Genomic DNA, 24,219 nt, shown 5'->3' on the forward strand with positions numbered 1-24,219 from the left:
AAGGCAGGCTTATCTTTGTGCCATTTCCTCTTCACTTTTTAAAACATTGCTCTAACACTCCTCATGCGTGCAAGTGTAATTCTACCCTTACAAAAATGTAAAGGTGGACAGTCTCTTCCCTCTCAGAGCAACATGAGCAGCATGTCAATGTATTGGAAATTAGATCCTCTGATCTGAAGAGAAGAGGAATGATTGGTTAGAGGCAACTTGTAAATAATGCAGGTAAATTCTATGTAAAACCAGAGCACATGGTAATAGGATACCTGGGGACTGTAACAATTATTTCCAAAGGAGACTCCCAGCAAAACAGCACACATTCAAAGCAGTTACTGGTCATTCATACCACTGAGACCTATGATTTGCTCTCTCCCGCTTTTTAAAATTTAGTCTCCAATCTTGCATAAATACGATGAACCCTTCGTGTTACAACAGCCTTGTTAACAATGAGGAAACAAGCTTGTGGATAATAATTGTGATTCAGATTTGTGCACATTTTCATCTGAAAATGCAAAAGGTGCTTTATCCAATCTGTACTTCTCATAGAAATTCAAGGTTTGAGATAACAGAGACAGAAGACTTATTAGCTCTATAATAACCATCAAGATAGTCATAACTAGTTGACAAAAAATGCAGGAGATGAGTGATAAGGAAAGGTTCCAAAGGCAGCGAATGACCAGTTAATGGCCAGGAAAAGAATCCCTGAATGTCATCATCAAGGACGGCAGCAGACAAAGGCAAGATCATCAACACCGGCCAAAGTTTAACATACTCCAGCTCCAGCAGTGAAATGGAGTGAAGAGCCCATGGTTCTAAGGCAAGTGAGGAAAGCTGGATGCTAATGAGACAGTAGTGTGTGATTTCATCCTTCCTCCAGCAGACATTCGGGACAGTTCTCATCTTACAACTGCTTTCATTAATGGTAAGACCTTATCCAGCTGGGGAGGTGTGCTGCAGTTCCCCTGTCTGAGGACAATGCTCAGGGGCAGGTAACAGCCCCTGTAAAATGAGTGCTGCTTGTTTGATGCTATGAAACAAGAAACCTCCCCACAGCTCAAGCTGAGTGTGTGTCCTGCTGCGCAGAGTTTTTCGGCAGCTATAGTTGTCTTTCAGTCTTGGCAAGTGCTCCTGGCTGACTGCTGAACACATACACGGTACAGAAGTTGAGGGTGCTGCTGCCTGTGCCTGTTCCACTGCTTGTGCACTGCATGATATGGTATGATTCATATATACAGTCTATAGCAGACATACTGCTGACATGTGACTTTTGTGCCTAAAAATTGAATCCTTTGCTTATCCTCAAATTGTGTGGCTCATTTAGAGAGCAGGAACAACCAAGATGGAGCATGACCTAAGCACAGGATGTCCACAAGCCTAGATGTACACTCAGAACAAAATGTCTTATTTCAGGAACGTGGTGCAGCTAAAGGAAATGCAAAAATGTTCCCTTTCCATGGCTGAGAGCTTCCAGCCTTGGCAGATCTGCCACAGGCCCCAGCTGGAGCACAATGTGTGTGAATCTTGAACAAGCCCCACTTCCCGACCACTAAGAGGCAGTGAAAGGGAAGGGACAACACCTTTGAAAATCGAGACAATATTCAATCCTGGAGTCTCCTTCTCCCTTCTTGTCTCCTCTCTCTTTCTCCCTGTGTCATCCTGTCTTCCCATCAGCTGGGATCCACAACACAGTTTAGGCCTGGGTTTTTAGGGAGAATCAAGTGGGGAAATGAGGTTCCTATAAGTTGGCATGTATATTATGGATTTTTTTGAGAGTCACTGCAAGAAAGAGAGGAAAAAGGGGGTACCACCATCCACATTCCAAACATGGAGTAAGCTTCACCTCACTGTGCTGCACAATGTTTTTCCATGAATGATCAGTCTGATGGAGGTCTCTAGGCAGAGGCACTGACCTAGCTCCCAGTGAGCATTTTGAAAACCTTAAGTTGGGATCTGGGGATCTGTGTGACTAGGATAGTATGCGTGAAAGTAAAACTGGAGTAGCAACAGACCTTAATAGTTTTCTTTTCTTTTCCTCCAGATACTCACCAAAATAAAATCAAGAAAACTTATCAGCTCTTCACAATAGAAATTATCACTTCACTGAGCAGAGAGGAGAATTGCTACATTTATGGCTGCCTGGCTCCCAAAAATAAAAGAGTAGTTTTGATAGCGCAGTTTTGCGTCTCTGACCCTTCTCCATCCCTTTTTCAAGACAGTCTCCAGTGCTCAGTATGGATGGTTAGCCTAGAAATTTCATGGCAGCCTGAGCATAAATTTTGTATTTTGGCAGCACTGCTTTCAGAGATCAGGGTGCCAGTGGGATCAGCAGTACTTGCACATTCATCCACAAGAGAATTACATGTCCCAGTGAAAATTTTCCTTTAGCTGGAGCATTTCTCTGACACCCATCTTTGGGCCACTTTGAATTGGCCAAGGCAGCATCCTGGGAATAGCAGTCAGGCCAGGAGCTTGTACCAGAGCAGCAGAACCAGCAACGCTGCCACTGGGAAAGAGACTTCCTCCCTGCATTTGCATTTCCCATATTTGTATTGCCAGCTTTTCAAGTGCCAGGGGGAAGGGAGAGAAACATATGGGAATAGGGAAGGCTTGTTATAATTTACCTAAGAGCCCAGAAGACCGGACTGTCAAATGCACTCGCATTTGAAAAAGAATTCTCTTGTGCCAAAATGAAACAAAACAAAACAAAACTCCCAATGTATCTGGTAATTACTTGGCATTAATGGAACAGTGCAGAGTAAATGCATTTAATCTGGTTCTATTCCAGCTGATCTCTCTGGCTCTCCATGTCTTACACGACTGCATCAACTCCTCTCTCTGCAGGTGAACAGAGGACTCATTACCCTTTCCTTGTTCTAAAGGCTCTAAAGCTGTAGGGGCTTTATCACATGGCTGGAAAACCAGAAGAGAAGAAAGCAGCTTCTTTTCTGACAAACACAGCAAACCCTCCAATTGAGCCTTGCATAAGCTGAAAAGGAATGAGAAAGAGAAATGCAGGACTGCAGAACAAGTCAGTGTAACCCTGACCCATAGTGGCCACGGACTCCCAGAGCTCCTCAGCCAAGAAGGCAGCCTCTGGAGCCAGCATCCTGTGGGCTATTGAAGGGAGAGCATGTGAGTGAAAGAGAGCCACGGAGCGAGCTGTGGCAGGGGAAGCACACGCTGTCAGACTCTCTGCAGCATCCCTCTTTCACAAGTTACAACAAAGGCTTTACAATTTCCTTGCAGCCTAAGATGGATGCAGAGAGAGCTCTGAAAAAATTGTTCCATGGAAATGAGCATCATTCTTGGAGAAGGTGCATAGAAAATGAAAGGCACAGATAGGCATGAACGTGTTCCAGCTTCCCACTTCCACACTGGCCAGGCTTGCTTGCTAGTCACAGCCAGAGAGGTTGTTCAGACAGGTCCTTTAGCTCGCTCCGGTGCTTTTCCAGTCCATCCTCCTGCTCTGAGAATATCCCTGTACCTGTACTGCAGCAACTGCAGGAGAAACACGCTCGGCCTGTCACCCAGGGCTGCCAGAAGAATTCTGGTGTAGGGACAGACTCTAGTTCTTGGATTCAAAGGAGCTGTCACCTGGCATGAGATGACAAACGGAGCCATTATTTTAAGGTGATGTTTGAGCTGAAACGTATCAGTTTCTATGACAACTCATTGTAGGTCACAGATTTCTAACCCAAGAAACCTCTTAATTGGAGTAGTTGCAGGTCATTTGTACTAATCAAATTGTTGGCTACTTTGCAAATGCTTTTCTTACTGACCTCAAACTCCCAGAAGGGCCAGGCCACAGAATAATTGTTCTGCAGGATGCCTCTTAAAGTGCCTGATGTGATGCAAATACCTTATCAGTAACAATTAATAGCATGAGAAGCATTATTTTAAATTTCATGAGCAAAGAAAAAGCCTTTGATCTTATTTTCTCTTGCTTCTGCAAATAATATCCAAACATATAAGTTGCATCTACCTACAGAAGATTCTTGGTTTATAGCCATGGTTGCTATGCTCAAATTTAGTAAGTTTTCACAGAATTCTGCAGAACAAGTAAATATAATTATAGCTAGGAAAAAGGACAACATCTATAAACATACCAGGAGGCCTGGGGAAAGGTTTGTATGCATAAAATGTTGCTTGCTTTTAAACAATTATTTCCATTGATCCACTAAAATATATTGTTTCTCCCTGCCAACCTCTCCTCAAAGCATATATTCATGTACTTCAAAGCCAGAACTGCCTGTCAGGTCTGATCACCACTGCTGCACTTCCCAGAAAATGTTACCTGGTTATGCTTACAGTAAGACTATGCCGTTTTTGAGTTTCCAGGGTCTTACATAAAGAAGAAAACTTACAAAAATACATGTTCCCTGACTTTTAGCTGAGCTGGTAACTTTGCCTTTGGCATTGCAGCTGCTGCATTTGATGGCTTTTCTCTGGTTCTCTATACAAGGGATATCTGAAAATGCCTCACCGTTTTACAGTGAGTCTTGAGCACAGAACTGAAACTTCTGGATTCAGGTAATGAATGGTGAGCTTTCAACAGCGTAAAAATGCACCTTTCTTACTTCTGACTGCCTGGAAGAAAACTTGAACACTCAAGTACCAGAAAAACAAAACAAAACAACAAGCCAGCAAGCAATCTTACTAAATTCCCCCATTTCTAGACCAGTTTCACATCTGGAGGCCTTGAGTCAGGATTTCAAAGTGCCCATGTGCTGCAGTCTTCAGCATTTGACAGACCCTCCCTGCAGAACACCCCAGCACGCTCTTAGGGATGAAGCAGGGCAAAGCGGGAGTTCTGAGAGGGTGGCACTACACGGCAGAACATGGCAGAACACGGCAGCTGGCATCCTTCAACTCTCTCCATTTCTCAGAGACACCCCAGATTTCTCCCTAAAAGCCTGCTTCCCTTACTGACAGCGCTCTGCAGCTCCTGCCGGCAGGAATATACCAGAGACTTCGGCAGCAGCGCTGTGAAATCTTGCAGCGCTGTTTGGTGGGGAGCCTTCCCCTCCCGGCACGGAGGGAGGAACACGAGGCCGAGCCAAGGCAGGCTGTAATTGCTGTCCCAGCCCTGCGAGTGACAGACACATGGCCGTGCCCACGCAGCACACGCCACGGACACTGCATCCCTCACAGCCCTCCCCGGCTCCGCTCAAACAAGCACAGCCCCGGGCAAGGCGAGCAGAAAGGGCCCTCGTAATTGTCATTTATCAATATTCATAGAGAACCTGCCTTAACCTCTGTTGTGCGCGCTCAGGGGGAAAAAAAAAAGAAATAAAAAATAGAAACACAGAATGAAACGCAACCAAAATAAAAAATAAAATGAAATAATCACCTCCCTGCTCATTACCGCAGGGGATTTCCTCTCAATGTCACCACTGCCCCGCGCAGTAATTGGCATTATCTGTTATCTCTGAAGCCATAATAAGGTTTGCCACGGGGCATTTTCTGTAATCATATTTTTATTTGTCAGCTCGCGAGCCGCAGACGGCGGAGCGGAGCCGGGCCAGGCCGCGGGCGCGCGGCGGGGCAGGGGCCGCGCGGCGCCAATGGCGGCTCGCGCCGGTGATGTCACGGCCAGCCAATGAGGCGGCCGGCAGCCCGCCCCGCCCGGCGCTGCAGCATTCCCCACAGACACAGGGAGCGGGCTCTTCCCGGGGAAACCGAGCGGGAGGGAGAGCGCCTGGCACCCCGCCCCGGAGGCGCTCACACACGGACCCCCGCAGGGAACACAGCCGGGCACGCAAGCAGCAGAGAGGGGCTGAATGACCCGCATTCGAAAGGGGCTGCTGGTTCGGGGTACCCGAGGTACCCGAAAGGCACAGAATGTGGGAGAGCAGACACCCAGTGCGAGGTGAATGGCAGCTTAGGCAAACCCATCGGTTATGTCCAAAGAGAACCTCCCAATGGAGATTCTGGGATGGCCAATCTGGGATGGCCTCACATGGACGTCCGGGGAAGCTCAGGCTCTGTGCCATGCATTCCCTGCTCGGCGCGGCCGCTCCAGGCACTGCGGCGCGGTGCGGAGCCCGGGAGCGCAGGGAAGGGCTGGGAGGAGAAGCAGCAATGCCGCATCACGGAGCCAGGCGCTTGCCAGCTCGGGGAAGGCAGCGAGGTAGCACAGATGCCATGTGATGTCCCTGCGCGGTTCCACTCGTGCCCCTGGGTCCCTGGCGTGGCACCGTGCCATGTCCACACAAATGTCCTCAGAGAACCCGACAGTGCCTTACCCATGAGCGTTCCCCCATGGCCAAGCTGCACCACAAAACCCTGTAAGTGACTGCACCACAGAGTGAAACTCACCAAATATTGCCCCACTGCTTCCAGTAAATAAAGTAAGAACAGGAAGCACATTTTTAAAATAAAAAACAGACACAAGCTCCACACCTATTCTGCTTCCTTTTCTCAGCTGCTTGTTTGAAAATACCTCTCAGACAAAGGTGATCTCTCCACACAGTAGCAGCAGAAGCTTTTTACTGATGGGAGGGGGACTGGGGAATCTTTTCTGAATCTTTGGTTCAGGAATACTGGTGTATCAATGCATTCAGTGAATGCTGAATGTGGTTACATGCTGCTGTTAAAGTAAGCTACAGGTATTTCCCAGTGTTTTGGGATGTACAGGAAGAAGATGGGACTATTATATGGGTATGGGGACACCAGGCTATCAATCTATTCTGCCAGTAGGCTGGAGGCACCCACATTTAGTCATTAACCAAAGCAGAAGCTTTCATTTTTCAATGTGGTCATAACTGGATAACCTGGCTGATGAGATGATTTGTCATTTCACTGCCCCACGACAGGACAAGGTCAGGCTTCATTGCTTAGAATTAAGTTTTACACTCACATATATATTTATGCATGCTCTGATTTTCTGATAACTGTCCAGAATATAGCACAGAATAGAACACAGACCACACAGAGTGACCTGGAGGCAGAGCTTATGATTTACTGCTAACTTAGCCAGCACTAGATGCTTGTCAGGTGGGAGTTAGCAAGGAATGGGATTTACTGTCCAACGAGACTACTGCCCACAATCCAGTATGTTTAACAGAGGAAAATGGATTCCTCAAGATAGACATGCATCTGCCTAGAAAATATCACAGAGTATTAAACCTACAGAGGTGCTAGTCTGTCTATCTGTCTGTCTGATGGCCTCACCATGATCCTCAGTTTATTAAAGTCTCCCAGATCCAGAGGGATTCACAACAAGTCCAAAGGACTAGCAGGTATGTGCATGTTTTAGTAGGAGCTTCTCTCCCAACCGAGATTCTGATTTCTCTGGAATATTCATTTGGAAGCGTAAATAATTTCTCTTCAGCTGCACTTAAACATTTTTGAGTGGTGTTGGATTGGATTCCTTAAGTATTAAGCCAAGTAGGGAACAGAAACATGGATATATTCAATCCACCAGTGGTTACACTGCCCAGTGTACGTAAAAAATAACAGGTCTACAACCTGCCAAGGCTCATGCTGGTTCTAAGGAGGTTGTGATCACTCAGTGTAGTTGAATAGCAGGGAGGAAAAACTGGAATTCACAGAATGAAACTGGTCAGAGGTCACTGCCAACAGAGAAAACTTAGATCCTCTAGTTAGGGCATACAACCTGCTCTTGGCTTCTCTGGGAATTTCTCTGACTATTGTAACCCTTCCTGTGTCAGGCAGGCATTGTCCTCAGGACCTTCTCACTCAGATTCACCACCTTTGAACTGCCTCTTCTGCTAAGAGTATGCTGCTGTATATATTCATATACAGTATACTCTTCTTAATATATCCTCAAGAAAGGCTGTTCTTTCCCTCTTCATTTATTAGAAATATGTTCTCCTACAGATCACTGTTTTCTGCTGAAATGACTCAGAGATGTAGGGGGAGGGGGCTAGAAGACCAAGTTTAAATATTTAAACATCCATTTTCACTGTGGCCATCTGGTTTGTGACTTTTCAGCACAGAACTGGGGGTACAGAAAATCCCTGCATGGCTACTGAGAAGTAAGCACACAGTGATTATGCAAATCCAGCTACTGCAGTACCTCTGAGTGGCCCTTGGCCTCCTGGAGTGGGGGATCTGTGGCTGGCTGTGGCTTTGGAGAAGCAGCCATGCAGACATAAAATGTAAATGTTCTCCCCCAGCCAATCCAAATGCAAGGAGCTGCATTTGTGAGCAATGAGCAGGCAGTTATGGGTCAGTAGCTGTACAGAAACTCTTGTGCTCAGACTGATTGCAACAACTTGATTTCAGTATAATTTAAATTATCTCAACTTGCTGAAGATGAAAGAGAAACTGGTCCAATATAAAACAGTACCTGAAAGCACAGGTTAAACCACACTCCATGGTTAAATAATATGATGGAGTCAGTAAGAAAATTCTTCCCTACCGGAAAGGAAATTAAAGGCAACAGTGACTCAAATGCCCAGAGGGGACTCAGTAAAGGTTGCCAAAAGCCAGCAGGTTTCCAAAAACTGAAGGGAACCATAAAATGACTTTGCTGTATTTGCAGTTGTCCCAGGTTTCTTCAGGGATTCATTTAGATACAGTGTATGGAGTTCTTAGTTATTACTAAGTGCCACAAAAATTATGGAAATGAAATTCTTTTTCCTCGGTGGTTTTGGTTTTCCTGTTTAAAGCCTTCCCTGCAAATTAATTCTTCTCCAGTGAAAAATGACAGACAGTCTTTTCCATGAGAAGTCTCTCTGTGACTGGTACACTGTCTCACACATGAACAAGAATTCAAAAATACATCAGCACTTTACCCAATGATTTAGAGCTTTACAACATCAGTTACTTAAAATTAAAAGTATCAAGGTAAGATCCCTTTATTGTAGCAGGAAACTCCCATTGGAAATGGCTGTACTCACCATATTGAGTGACTGTGGCAGAAGTCTAAAGCAGAGATGATTTGTCGGAAGAACTTCCTGGCTTCTTTTGGTGTCAATCTTCCCTTTTTTACGAGATAGTCGAAGAGCTCCCCACCTGACACATGTTCTAGCACCAAATACCTAGAAAAACACAAAGTCAGGATTTTTTAAGTACAGGATCACACCAACCCCCTCACACTCACACAGTTATAGACAAACACTTCTGTTTATACATAGTCAAGGGGAGCACTTCCAGAAATAACAGTGGAAGAGAACCGGAATTTTAAAAACAGGAGTTATTAATATGTTTAACAGTGGTTCTGCAAACTTCAGACCTGCCATTGTTGGATTCAGTGTCCAATGGCATAGCAAGCTAATCAGGAAGCTAAAAATTACTCCAAAGACCAGGATGGGAAGCAGAGAATAATCAAGTATAAGCTTCTATAAAAGCTACAGTGGAGTAAGACTCTTGACCAAGAAGCCTCAGGTCCTTTAACCAAGCTGACAATTCTTTTATAAAACCGCTGCAGTGGCAAAGCTGCAGTCAGAACCAGACAGATGTCAACAAACCAGAATGAATTAAGAAAAGGTGAACAATGTACAATATTAAAAAAACAAACAAACAAACCAAAAATAACTAGGTGTGTGTGCAGTCTCTATAAAAGCTTAGCTTTTGCTGCTGAACAGCAGTGATTGGCTGGAGCAGCTGCTTGGCCTTGCAACTCACAGGTGAAAAATGTGGTACTGAGTGAATACATGTGGCACAAAGGGGGCCCAGGAGCAGGAGGGGAAACTCCTGACCTCATACAGCACTCCTGGCAGTCATAGAGTGAAGAGTGAAACCCTATGGAAGGAAAGGACTTGCCATGGATGGACCACCTTGCTGTTTTAAATAGGGCTAGTGAAAGGCAGCCAAGCAAAGGAGAACTGTATAAATCTCTGGAGATGTTGCCTAATAGTGGGAGTGACAGTTTTCCCAGGGAAGTGGCAGGAACACCATCAATGGAATCCTTTAAAAACAAACAAGTTGGAGTGTACTTCTCAGTCCCTGCCTCCCAACAGTGCAGCAGACCACACTGAACTGTATGTGCAGCATGATCTCTCAACCCTCTGCTTTACAGCATAATACTTTTACTACCAGAATTAATCAAACTCCTCAAATTTGAATAGACAATGAAGAATAATTAACCCAGGATACTGTCAAAATTTTCTGTACCTCAAGAAGCATAATCTCCAAGGAAATTTCTGAATTTGAAATGAAAAGTGGGGATGATTAATATAAATCAGGGGTCTTAATTAGCCCTGTTTTCAATGTTTCCAAAAAGCTAGGACAATAGAAGGACTGAAAGCAGTTGTGAGGAAAGTAAAGCTTGCTCAATGATAATGGCATTAGCCTTGAAGTTGCAAAAGTGGGACCTGAGCTCCTGGTCCATCATCATCATCTCCTGTGTAACTTCCATGTGTCAGCTCCCACCTAGCAGAAGGAGAAAGCACTTCCCTGCCTTACAGAAGGACAGATATTGGTATTGTCTTGCCAGCTAAATAAGTACAAAAAAATGGACAAAACCATAAAATCATAAACTTGAGGGAATTAAAATTGTACTTTTGCATTTTTTGATCAAAGTCAAAACAGTTACAAGAAACATAGTAATATTGACTTTTTAAAATTAAAATCAGTTAAAAAAGAGAAAAATCTTAACTTGAAAATCCCATTTGGAATGTGTGGGTTATCTTCTTTCCAAAAAGATGGGGAGTTGCCCAACTGTCTGCTGGGTACACCCTGGTAATTTGGAGAGCACTGTTTATAGACATGACATTTTTTGAGCAAGTCATTCAAACACAGAAGAAAGCTGATATGCAGCAGCCACAGGCACTGGGGTGTCCACACTGTAAGTCCTTGGTTCCCAAACCCCATCCTTGGTTCCTAAGCCTTGGCTAACAGACAGTCTAGTAAGAAGGTTTGCTGCAGAATTCATTCTCCCTCTCATATTAGAGACAGATCTGGCTAACTATCCAATATGGCAGACCCAATTCTAGCACAGAATCAATCCTAAAATTCTTAACAGCTTGTTGTCTCACTGTGCCCAGAAGAAGCTGGATACAGCAGTGCATTGTGCCCCCCAAATTCAAATTGCTGGCTGTTTCCTTTTTCTGGGAGATATCTTACAAAGATGATTGCAGTTACAGATACAGAACACCCTCCACACTGGCTTCAAACAAACAGTTTTTGAAAAATACAGACCCAGCATTTCTGTCACCCACAGCAGGAACTGTGAAGCAATTTATTTTCATCAACTTCATCTTATTAAAAACACTCAACAAAAATGCACTGACATGTTGTATGAAAAATAAAACAAATTGAAAGACAGGGAACATTTACAAGGTTATTCATTTTTTGCTTGCCACCTAGAAGCACTAGATATAATAATGGAAATGAACAGGGGAGAGCATTTGAAAAAGATTTGTGCCTATGACAAGTCAAGGGACACGGAGAAGCACGAGAGACGATGTATTCTGATCTGACAAAGCCCCCAACGTGACGTGAGAAGGACGACAAACACATTCCTCAGTGCTTGAGTGCAAGAAAGAAATGCTGCAGGGATCATTCCACAAGCACTATGTGGCTAAGCTGCAGCTAGGATTTGTGAGCTCAGGTTGTTATCTGCCAGCCCTATTCCCTCCAGTACCTTGTGCATTTTTCTAGGAGAGCCCCCAGCTAGGAGATTTTCTGGTAAACAAGGGCATAATTCAGCACCTGCCCCTATCTCTGTGCAAGCCAACATTCTGCTGGCACATGACATGGCACAGTAGTAGTACAATTGTTCTTTCCAAACAGGCCGACAAGAGGGGTTTAAACATTTCCAAGTGTTGCACTGGTTCTAAGCACCACTGGATAGCTACACAAGCCCCACTAAGTGCTGCATGACTGTATCTACCCATCTCTGTGTGTGTGAGTGTGTGCCTATAACTTCACAGGAGAAGAGAATAAACACTCTGAAAAGCCAAACAGAAAAAGCAAAGGAAAGGAAGAACGTTATTCCCTGGGTTGGAAAATAAGGCATACAGACACTACATCTTTCCTGAATCCATGGCACAGAAAAGAATCCAAATCTTCTGTGTTCACATCAGCATCTAAATTTCTTTACTTTGGCAAAGTGCTACAGGATTGGAAGTATGCTAATGCCAGCTCTTGGAGGATCTGGGAGAAGGTAAATAACATGTAGCCTGTAGGGAAGAAAAACACTGAGAAGCATTTTCATGAGTCTCCCTTTCCTTTTATCTTTCCCAGGTATGACAGGTTTTCACTTCATTATAGTACTACTTTTCCAATTTATTCTAAGCAAGCAAGCAAGTTCTGAAAATCCCAGAAGAGTAACCAGAACTTCTCTCCTATTACATTTAGAGATGAAAAGCAACTTATTGGTGAATGAAGTTTTGGGGGTTTTTTATTCTGTCTATGTAAGATTAACAGCATCAGTCTTTCTTCCCATAGTAAAAACATAAGACAAACTGTGAATACATGTGGCACCTCCTGAAACAACCATTGCAAGAAGGTTCAGGGAAAGGAGAGACCCAGTGTCTGGCAGGCAGTGTGCACACTACGTGCTGTGATGATACAGACAAGAGCCATGTTAGGACAAAAGACTCTTCAAGAGCACCTAGCTCTCACATATTGGATGCTCTGGACACACCCTAACCCTTCCAATCCTTGCATTTCACATGAGAGAAACAAGTTTTGACAAGTGTTGACCTCCTTTTCTTTACTGATAGGGAACTGTGAAGCCAAGTAACTTGTCCAGGGTACAGTCACCCAGTATCAGAGCTGGGATTAGCACCTCTGGTCCCTTGTGCCTTCTACTCCATGCTATCCCCCAATTTCCCCTTTGCCTGTGAGGACTCTGAAAAAGCCAGAAAACAGCAGGGTTCTGCAACTCAATATGAAGGCAAGTGTATGTTAAAAATAAAGTCTCAATTACTTTTTCCTCACTGGATATATTCTCTAGGAGATTCCAAATATTCTCACAGGCTGCAGCTCGCTTTCGTACACACTAAGGTTTGCATCTTGCATTATTTTCTCATGTCCCTGCTACAAGCCAAGACATGAAACTAAAAATCTCTAGTTGAGTTTCAAAGCTTGAAGGAGAAAAGAGTTTCCTTTTTAAAAGCAAAGAAGCTGAATACTAAATACAAGAATAATTGTGTTGATTGGAGATGAGCAGAGAGATTGCATCCAGCAGTATCTCATCCCTTTTACCATCTTTCCATCTGCATCCCATCATCTCCACCTTTCAATAAAAGATTCTGAGTTCCTAACCTCAAATGACCCATTACAAATCATCAGAGATGCAAGCTTAGAATAATCCTAGGCTTTTTTCTTTCTTTCTTTTTGGTTCATTTTATTTATTCTTTCAGGAGCCAAAATAGTACATCATCAGTTCTCATCAGCTCCTTTCTGAAGGCTGGTTTTTGCTGTGATGCTTGACAGCAGCTTGGACTTCCCATTCCCAGCAGTTGCTTTGTGTGTGGGATTGTAAACTGGTACTGTCCCATTCTTATCCAGTGCCAGCACAGCAAGGATTTCTCCATGATTAGATAGGTTGCTGTTGCACTACAGTCCTATCACTTAAAACATAAAAAAGGACACTTTTTGTGGTTATTTCTCCTTTCCATCTGGTGGACTGTGCCACAACTTCTTAAGAGGTGCCTTTGCCCTCTTGAGGAGGGAGCTTGGAGGAATAACTCAGAGAGCCCTCACTAGCCAGGCAGCTACATGCTACCTCCAAATCAGGATTGTAACTAAAGAAACAGGCTGGCTCTGAGCAATGCCAGGAAAAATGCTGGTAAAGAAAGACTTACTGGCACAGAGAACACCAGGACCATGTACTACCAGATATTTCTGGCAAAATAACAACAAAAAACCCAAATGAAAACAAACACATCAGTTATGATCTGTAAAGAATCATAACTAAATTTTGTTACTTTTAGCCAGTAGCAAAAATGGTGTGAAATGCTAAAATTCTTGCCAGATGGGATTGCCTGCAGCAGCCCATTAGTGGGGTATGCAGCTCTTGTTTTCTCAGGACAATTTACAAGATACTAACAGCTATACCAATTATGTATTTATTATTATAAAAGTGTTAAATGGAGGGATCTCTAGATGAAAGCTCATGCTGAAACAAGAAGTATTTCAGATAAGTATTATAAATGCAAAAAAATAAGGATTACCGAGAAACACTCTCTAATGCTCTAGGATGGAGCATTCACACATTTTGTTTTAGTCAGGTAATAGAAGGTTTGTCCATCAGTGCTTGCAATTAGCCGTCTGTTAGGGAAGCAGTTAATAATTTATTTTTTATTAAGTGATATGACATTTACACATATAAAGCACAACTTTGCTTAACCTAAACAAGTAGGTTTTCAAGTTGCTCTTCTGTGTAAGCCTGAATGTACCACTGGGTACCATCACACATCACTGAGCAATGTCCTAGAGCTTTAACTATGCTAGAATTTGACTAGATATCCATGTGGCCCTTGTTAGTTTTTAAGATGCATGGCTTCAGCCATGCACTCCAGCAAGATGCAAAACCCAGCTGCAGTTATATAGAAAGAGATACACTCAAAGACATAAAATATCAGGTGGGAATCTCCATCATAAAGACAGATAAGTCTTTAGTTCTTGTCTGTCGTGATGTTCACTGTGCCAACAGCTGTAAAACTCTCTTAAGTTTTGCCCCAGAATTAAACACAGACTGCAGTGGCTGCACCACAAAGGTGGTAGGGTTGGCACTGCCACAACCTTGATGAACCATGGGCCATCTCACAGTAATCCTGGCAGATGATTCACAAGAAACTGGCTACTCCTTGTGACTAATTAATTTGAGGGCTAGAAAGCTCACTACATTTCAAAGGGACCTCTCTTGGGGTACAAGAGACCAACAAAGAAAGCCTCTAGAAGAAAAAAGAACTGGTCATTCTCCTTCCAGGCTACCACCCTACTTGCAAAATGTCCTTCCATACATATATATGGTTGAACATATATGTGGCAGGGAAGAGGTTAAAAGTTGCCCAGGCTGACACACTCTGTATTTCTTTGACAGCTTTTTCTCTGCACTATTTACTATTGATTAAATAATCTCTATCAGATATGAAGCCTCTTGTTATTGGCACAGCCTATAAATTATTCAGAAGTTATATAAATTCTTATGGCGGGCATGAATTTTTAAACCCTTATTTGGCACTGGGCCAGGAGCTCTGTATTTTTTCTTCCCCTCTTGCCTGCAAGAAAATGTGCATATGTTAGATTTCTGTTTTCTAAAAGACAATTTTAACTCGAGTTTGCATGTTTGAATGGATATTGTATTTGATTGCTGGTTACATTTGGGCATGAACAGGTTGGGGCTTTTGGGGAAAAGAGGTAGTAAGAGATTATGCTGCTGTTCTCTGTACCTTTGATTAATTTGGGATGAAGGGTGTTTTTAGCAGTACCCTCATGGTGTAGAGTCATGGATGTCAAGGCACTGCAGCATCCATCCTGTATGGGCACATGATATGGAATGGATTTAGCTAGAGGGATCCTCAGCACAGGATGGGCAGAGCTGAGACAACACACATCAGGTCACTGCTGCAATTCAGTTAGTGACTTTGCACTTCAGGGCTTTCTTCTTCAGAGCTAAGTGGCCTTTCCTGTAACAACCAGGGCCCAGACACACACAGCACTGCCTATCAAAGTCTAAAAGAGAAGTCAGGCATGAGAATGTACCATGGCTCTGAAGCAACATCCCACAGAATTACTCATGTCAGAGAATTGCTCCACTATGGGCTTTTCCCCATGCCCAGCATCATGGCCTGGATGGTATCCAAGCACACGTCATTGTGAGGCAGTGAGCAGAGGATACAGTCAGGCTTTTGGGCAGTGCTTATTAAGACTTTGTTGCACAGGGTGCAGCATTAATGCTCTGTAGGCCCTGCTTTGTGCCAGGCTTGGTGTTCCTCTTGCGAGTGAGCGGTCACACCCTCCACTCCTACCACTGACTGGATTTGTTCTGGCTACACATGTTAGTCATTCCAGACAGTCCTAAAACAAGTCAACAGCAGAAGAAAAGGGAGTCAAAGTAGCTGGTTACAAATATTTTCCTTAGTCTAATCAAGGCTCAGGTAGAATGCTATTCTGCCTTCCAATCCTGTTTTATTTTCTTTCCCTGTATCATAGCACTTGACATCCCACAGCTTCACTCCCAAGGTGCACATCTACCATAAAATTAATTTTCAGTGCTGAGCCTTTAGAGCCACTCTGACTTTCTGAACTCTCCCTCTACTTTAGAGAGGTTTCCCTGCAGATGGATTGAATGGCAAAGTCTTGGCCTACCACTAACAAGAACACACATAACTTTTTTTTAATCTTTTTGCATCTTCTGGCATCTCACAATAAGTTTTCAACAAAAATAAACAGAACTACAGGAAAACCCTGCAGGAGAGGACAGGCAGCACAAAGGCCTCTGCAGACACCACCAGAGCTGTAAGTCCTTGACAGCTGCTGCCACCTGATTTTGTATGAGCCAGAAACGTGAGCTGTGCACAGCTAGGAGGACATTTTAATTTTCTTATCTGGCTCATTGTGATGCACCTTCATCTCTGAAATCAGGAGGTGGTGTGTTGTGTACATTGAAATGAGATTTGGGCACTTGCCCAGTGATAGCATTGTACTGATGAAAGATGAGAAAGTCACTTATATTTGAAAAAGGTGCTGAGGAATGCATGGCACACTTCAGAGAACAATTGTCTGGTGTCCACTCCTTTCAAAACAGATTCTTGCTTAAAATGCTGATCAAACTGGATGACAGAGATGTAAAATAAATGCTGCCATAAAATTTGAAATCTTAAATGTGAAGATTTGAAAGTCATTCAACATAAATCCACACATATATACACAAATATCTGTATGCATCTTGACATAGAAATTTACAGACATATATACACAGACATCAATGGAAAGTGAATCAAGAAATACCAGTATTACCATCTGAAAGAAAAGTGCATGGAGCGGCTGTAGTATGTATTTTCTTTTCTATTTTATTTCCACTACCCACCAAGCCGCTGACAGCTGAAACTAAACAGTTAATCAAATTAGATCAAAACAGATAATGCCACCCCTGTTGGGACTTCTGCAACAGAACTGTATCAGTCAGCTCAGTCCCCTCTGGGGAGGGAAGTTCCATCTCCTGTGGACTGTCTGATGGCCCTTAGCTTGCCATGCTGACAGCTCCTCCAACAGGGGACAACTGCTTTTCCATGATCCAAAGAAAAGCTGAATGTAGTGCATAAAACACAGTAAATAAAACTCTGTGTTGGGTCAGCTCAGGAAAGACCTTTTCTATACAGGGCACAGAGAAAAGAGGATCATCCCCCCCAGGTTCACACAGCTCATCTGCAATGCAGAAATCACCCAAGGAGTGTGTCCCTCCAGTGTATATTACAGAATACACCAACATTTTGTTATTATCTGTTACTGCCTTGCTCCTTCTCTTAGTACATGCCCCATCCTGGAAGTGTTCAACATCAGCTTGGCTGAGGCTCTGAGCAACTTGGTCTAATTAAAGGGAAAGGGGGGAACTGGATGATGTTTAAGGTCCCTTCCAACCCAATCCATTCTGCGATGATTCTATGATTTGTATTTCCCTAAAATTCCTGACTGTCTGCATTTCCTTAGTCAAACTGACTGGTGCACACACAAGTTTTGGTAGCCCACTGATCATTCCCCATAACAGGCTACTATGATTAATTTTGATCTTTAAAAAAGGGAGGATGAACTCCCATCCTGGCTGTTTTGGTCTATTGACATTATGATAGGAGAGATGGAGACATTGATTGTCTGTAGCTATTTCTAAATTATCTATTACTGTGGACTCCCAATCTTGCTTGAAGGCCATCAGTGTGATCATACAACAAATATGAAATAATTCAACTGTCAGTAATATTGCTCATTTAGCCAACACAATATATATCTGAGGCTGTATGTCACTTACAGAGAGCCACAGTGCCCTCTGTTTTCCCCCCCACACCTAGATGTGTAGTCCACAGTCTTACTAAATAAGACAACTCAAAATGATGGATAAAGAGATGGAATAATAGATTTCATAGCTATCCCCACCTCTCCAACTATCTTGGCAAAAAGAACCATACCAAAATAAACAGAAAAAGACTACTTGGCTAACACACGTATGCTAACAGATTTTTGTTATTATTTTTAAAAAATCATTCTCAGTCTTAAATAAACTGTGGAAAAAGGATTTGATTCATGGTTGCATTAGGAATCTACTCAACCAAAGCCCCTTGTCACAAATTAAATCACAAACTAAAAGTCAAACATGATTTGTGAAATTAACAGTTATCGAGGAAATGCTCCCCAGTGCTGCATTGTGATTAGTCTCTGGCTTCTGAAATATCACCCATAATTCATGAGCTTCTCTGAAACCATGCCACTGCTGCTAGTGCTGGGATGGCATGCATGATGGAAAGGTGCTGCCACAACCCCAGAGCAATCCCTTTCCTGATGCTGGTGAGAACCAGAGGTCACTGTGTCTTATTATTTGGGAAGGTCCATGCAGACACATTCTCAGCCCCCACACACTTGTAACACCTCACCCCTCCGCAGGCACTCTCTTCCACCTCTCAGATTTATCAAAGGCCACAGCTGTTTCTAATTTTGAACACGGAGGCTTGGCAGAAGCTCTGCATTGTGCCCTTTCTTTAAAATAGCGACTAATAAAAAATGAAACTTAATTAACAGTCATTTGTTCTTTCAGAGTCAGTGTCTTTCAGCAGAGGGATTTGGTGCCTTTGCAGGGGGATGCAGACAGCTTAATCTTACAGGCAGAGGAGCTACAGCACAAAGCAGACTTAGTGATTGTTCAAGGCTAAATGGTCATTGGCAAAGCAGGCTTTGGAGCCCAACATTTTTTAGAAGCCAGGATATCCAGACATAGCATAAAGATATGGGATGCTTTCCTTTTCAAGGTGATTTTCATCATGAAGATGTTGTCCTGCCAATAAATGCAGTTTTTTTTGGTTTTTTTTTAATAATAGAGTAACACCATTCCCACTGCTTTGAGCGCAAAATATTTTTCACAAGGAGCAAAACAGCCCCCAATTCTTATGGGGTAAAGAAGGAAAGCTCAGGTTTTGGCTTTACAGGCATTCAGAGCAAGAAGAAAGCTTCAGCACCTCTACAGCCCATCCCCTTGAGGCCTTTCTTCTGCATGTATTCTTACATTATCACCACTGCCACCATCAGCTGTTTGCTCTTTTCATGCAGGAGTGTGTACTTGTGTGTGTGTACCTAGGGTTACACAATACAGAAACCAACATACCAAGAACATTTCCTCTGTTTTAAGCAAAAAAGGGGTCTCCTCCCCGCTTTCACCTTAATACAGAGAAAATATCCTCTGCCTCTCTTTTAGGAAATTAAGGGAGAATGTACTCCCTGTAAAGCCTGATTTCCCTTTGCTGCCTGTCTGCACACGGAGCAGATGTGGGCCTCTGTCTCATCTGTGGCAAACAGGGCTTCATGGAGCCATGACCATTTGTGCCACTGAGGACCGAGCATTCAGCATGCAGCTCTGAAAACATCTGAGCCAGCCTCCACCCAGTGCCTGCACGAGCTCTTTCTGGCAACTGCATTCCACCTCGGATGGCAGGCTCTGCCCCAAAGGAGGAGGGGGAAGCCAAGGGAAATTACTGCCTGCTCTACTAAGCTAACCCTTAGGCAGAGAGGCCCTGCTTCTCCGAAGAGGAATTCATTGCTCCAGTATCAAGACTGGATGAATAGTCCATGAGGGACTGTTACCTCCATTCAACACACTTTCTTTGGATAAACAATCATTCCCTTCTTGTGTTCAGACACTAAAAAGAGGTCACCAGTGGATGGTGGCTTTTAAAAACTGTTTAATCTTTTTTAACCACTCTCTTCTACCTGTAATAACCTGTTAAAAAGCCGGAAATAGCAGAGTTCCGTACTGGGTCACCCTTTTCTATTTGGAGAACATTGATTTTTGTCCTGTTGCGCCATGATTAATGTGGCCTGTTTGTTTGATAACAGATACAATGTATTTAGTGCCCTAAATCAAGCTAAAGTGATTGTCTATGGACAACATCCCTGTCTGGCACTGCTAATGATCTGGAAAAAAAAAAGTCTTACAAAAAAAAGCTTTGCTATGCAACTGCCACTGCAGAACCATCAGGGGCCTACAGTGGCCTTTAAAACCAAAATCTGTTGCTGATGGGACAAATTTAAAACACCTTTAGTGAGAGTTGAGGGTTTCAATGAAAACTGTTAGACAAAGGAGGTTATCCAAATTATCCACTCTAAGTCTGTTACAGCTTTGATTCAAAACGGTTCCAGATCTTACAGGTACAAGGGAAGTAGTGGAATCTTCATTCCTGGAAGTGTTCAAAAAACACGTGGATGTGGCACTTGGGGGGGCATGATTTAGTGGTGAATATGGCAGCATGGTCAGACAATGATAAAATTTCCTAAATGATTCTATGATTCTGTGAAAGCACAGAAATTAACATTGGAAAAGCCAGGGAAATAATGAGTGTTCATTCCTCATCCAAATACCAAATATTGCACAGACACCAGCAGAGGGTGAAAACACACCTAGTTCCATTCTTTCAGAAACGTACCAAGTTCCAAAACCCCTCCCTTCTTCCCTTCCCCTTCCTCTGGCAAAAGCCAGTAATACCTACAAATATTTTTTATTTTCGTAAACATCATGCAGCTTTAAAACATGGGGATGTTCTATCAACTTCAGGATGGCTATTTCCCGCTCCACCTGGAAGAAACAAAAAGAAATAGAGAAGATTAGAAGCTTGGTCTTAGAATACATTAGGTATTGTCACACATTTTCTTCCCATTTATCCATTTTCCACTCCTCCTCATATGCAGAGGATGTGGAATATTGTAACAATGTATCTTATTTAGCACTTACATAATTTAAGAAAAATTCAATTTATTCAGCCTCAGCACTCCCTGCCCTGCAGAAAACCAGCAAAATTTCAAGGTTGAAAGAAAAGTCCCAAATCTACCAAAGAAAATTAGCTGTGGGAGTTACATGAGCATTCAAGGCTGCTCCTTCCTCACAATCCAAAGCCAGTGACATATTCTCAAAGTACAGAAACTCTAAGATGTCATGTAGGGCTCTCTGACCTCCCACAGCCACAGGTGAGGCTGCTCTACAAACTGCATTCTCAATTAATGCTAGAAACTCCCCATCCTGAAGAACTTGCCATGCATGTGGGGGAGAAGATATACAGCAGTGTGATTTTATAGCTCCAGAACTGAGGTGCAGAGAGGGAAAGAAATATAAGAAGTGACATAAGAAGTCCAAGGCAGAACAAGAAATTAAACCAGATTACTGGAGGCACAGTGCTCGGAGCCTTAAGCGCAAGACTGCGCTTTCCCTCAATTCCCAGGCTGCCCAAGTGTGGCTACTTCCAAGAGCAGCTTTCAGTGCTGAGTTAACAAGTTGTGACTAAGTCCCTGTAATTAGTGCAAGCCTGTTGTCACCCAAAATTCCTATCATGACCACTAAGGGTATTCATTAGAGATGGAGTCAGGGCAATTCCTCACCTGTTAGCAAAATCGCTCTGCTGCTCGAAACCACACTGTAACTGCTCTGATTTGACCTAGGCTAAGTTGAAGGGAGTTAATGTAGCATTGGGGAGATTCTGGGTATGTGAAATAAACTCTGCAACATGATGCAGTGAAAGCATTGCACAGTTGGGCATGCCAAGTTTCAAGGAATCCACAAAGGCAGGAAAAAGACCTAAAGAAGCAAAGAAGGACAACCAGGTAGCATTTTTTCCAGTCCTTTAAATAACTGATTGTCCCAGAGCTGCTATACTGACAGATAAACCATGAACAAACTATAAAACCATCCCATAATGTCTCCCCTGCAGAGATCAGATGAGTAATTAGGAACTTGCCCTAGTACACCTTTAGTTCTTGATGTCCTTTAACTTCCTGAGAGAACATCCTCTGCTGAACACAGACAACTTCACCTGAATGCCAGTAAGATCCTCTGCAGGAAAGTAGAAATTGGTAGTTTGCAGCACCCTGTAGGGGAGGATTCCCCAGCATGTTGGTTATCACCCCAGATCTCTTCCTCTGCAGCATCACATAAAAACAGCAAAGGCAACTTTTGCACTGCATCATCCTTAGCCTTCTTCACATGCCAGGATGGAAGAAAGTATATTTGTACATGTGCCAATCTCAGTCTTTCAAAGACACTTATTCCTCTCTGCAGAGTCAAAAGTCATCTGAGAGATTCCACTTCCACACTTGGGATCTCTGAAAATAGCTCCTTCAGAGAAGTGGGGAATGCAGTTAAACATGTATGTACACAGTTCAGCACTGCTAGGAATTCAGTGATAACCAGTGCTTGATGGTGACAGGTCTGTGGGTGTTAACTTACTCATGACCAGCACTCTGATAAAAGCTAATTATACAAACAGGAAGGAAAAGCTGGGTAGATTTCAACTGTTCAGCTATTTCACCCCAGACCCAGGGGGTAACTAGCTTATTCCATTTTTGCCTCCTCTTCAAAAAGACCTGTTACTCTTTTCTCTTACAAGATATGCACTGATACTTGCAGAGGGCTTGTTCAACACTATAACTGATAAAAGTTGGATGTGCTTCAAAAATGAGGAAAAACAAGACAGAAGAAGCACCCACTCTCATGACACTCTCCCAATAGTACTGAGATTCACCATCAGCAGCATGTACTGCAGCTGCTCAGAAACTGCAACTCCAACAAAGTTCCTTTTGGATAGGGAAGTACAGGTATTTCATGGGGAATGTGACCAGTGCACTAGCTGTGACAAGGATAATCCAACCCCAGTGTTCCTGTGAAAAATAAAACTCCCTGCAGATGGGCTGTGTAACTGCATTGGTGTTTCACTTCAGAGAAACCTCTTGGTTGGTTCAGTGGCAATGTAAGTTCAGATCAAGTGAGTGATGGATGGCAGCATCCAGTCAGGGTCCTGCTTGGTTACTGTCCTAAAGCATGAGAAGAGGCAGTGACTTATGGCTACCACTTGGAGGAGGGAATTCAGCTACAGCAATGTTTGGTAAAAGACAGCCAGAATAGAAAGGCAGTATCTATTTATGACCTACAGATTTACTCTAGGAACCAACTGAAAAGAATTAACCCAAGTTGCTTTTTTTTCCATCATAGGTGTGTGAGTGTAAAAGGCTTTATGCATATTAATTCCTGGGAACTAAATGCTAAGAGGAAATACAGTTTTGGAGGTCTCAATTTCAAGCCAGGTATGTCGAGAGCATCTGTCTTGATGTGCCTGGCAGCATTTGACTACAGTGTGTTCAGTTCAGTGGTGTGCTGTCTGCACCAGTCAGCCTTCCACAGTCTGCTACCTCTTCTATCTGTAAACCAAGGACAAAACTGATCCACTTATCTCAAGTGAGACGTTTTATGTAGGAAAAATGTCATCACTGTACTTCTTGTAGTCCAGGACTTTGCCCCATGTAGAGGCACAAGACGCTAATGGTTGTATTACTTTAGGATCTAGAGATTCCAGGTTCTCCAAACAGCAGTCTGATAAAGCTCATCCTCAAAAAACCTCACAGCAGTGTCCTGCCACTTTCTTCTTTTAAAGCAAAACAAGAGTTCAGAGAAATATACAACAGACCACCTTCTCAGAATTACTGCTGCAGTCAGTACTGATGGTTGACTCCCCTGGATCCTGTTAATTTTTTATATGCCTACAAAGAAGGCAGTAATGGATACGGGCTGGACACAGACTGTAGATCTTGATAGCAATGTCACTGATGCACGGCTCAGGAGGACCTAGGAGCCATCATGTCACTAGGAAAGGAGAGGTATCTGAACTCATTGGCAAAATAAGAGAGGCCTGAAATAGCATGCAGCTTTGCCCTCTCCCCCAGAGCTTTGCCAGCCCCTGGCATGGCTTTTTTTGCGCAGCCCTGTGTTTGCAAGCCATGGAATGCTGTCCAGCTCCGAGCTGGCAAGGACAGGGGAGAGGAGAAACCCTGCAGGGGTGTTTGCTTTAATGCACATGCAATTATCAGAAAGCAGGGCAAGCTCAGAATAGCCTGTCTAGGGAGGCTCAGAGCCTGTGATAAACAGGAAACATGGAGAAACATTTGCCTAATGGTTAAAAGAGAAAGGAATAAAGCAAAGCTTTTCTGTTACGTGAACACTGGGTCACATCACAGGATCCCAACTAAAGCCAGGGTTGTCTCATTCCGTGGTGGGCTACTGACTGCCTTGAGTCTGGGAGAAAGAGCTGTGAAAGGCTGTGCAGGGCAAAAGGAGAT

General features: G+C 43.4%; 1 protein-coding gene across 10 annotated transcripts in view; it reads right to left on the minus strand.

The window, feature by feature from the left end:
- The window catches only part of BRSK2 (BR serine/threonine kinase 2), a 306,978-nt gene that overhangs the window by 84,708 nt on the left and 198,051 nt on the right, over window positions 1-24,219 (minus strand). For all 10 annotated transcript variants that reach the window (XM_054276320.1, XM_054276318.1, XM_054276321.1 and 7 more), the window contains exons 3-4: window positions 20,610-20,695; window positions 8,865-9,005 (exon numbers count right to left, since the gene is read on the minus strand). In XM_054276320.1, the coding sequence (XP_054132295.1) occupies window positions 8,865-9,005; window positions 20,610-20,695 (227 nt within the window). The remainder of the gene's footprint in view (window positions 1-8,864; window positions 9,006-20,609; window positions 20,696-24,219) is intronic.

The sequence above is a fragment of the Melozone crissalis genome, unplaced genomic scaffold (genome assembly GCF_028551555.1).
Source record: "Melozone crissalis strain CALT ecotype California unplaced genomic scaffold, PUWL_Pcris_2 ptg000018l_1, whole genome shotgun sequence".
NCBI classification, from domain to species: Eukaryota; Metazoa; Chordata; class Aves; order Passeriformes; family Passerellidae; genus Melozone; species Melozone crissalis.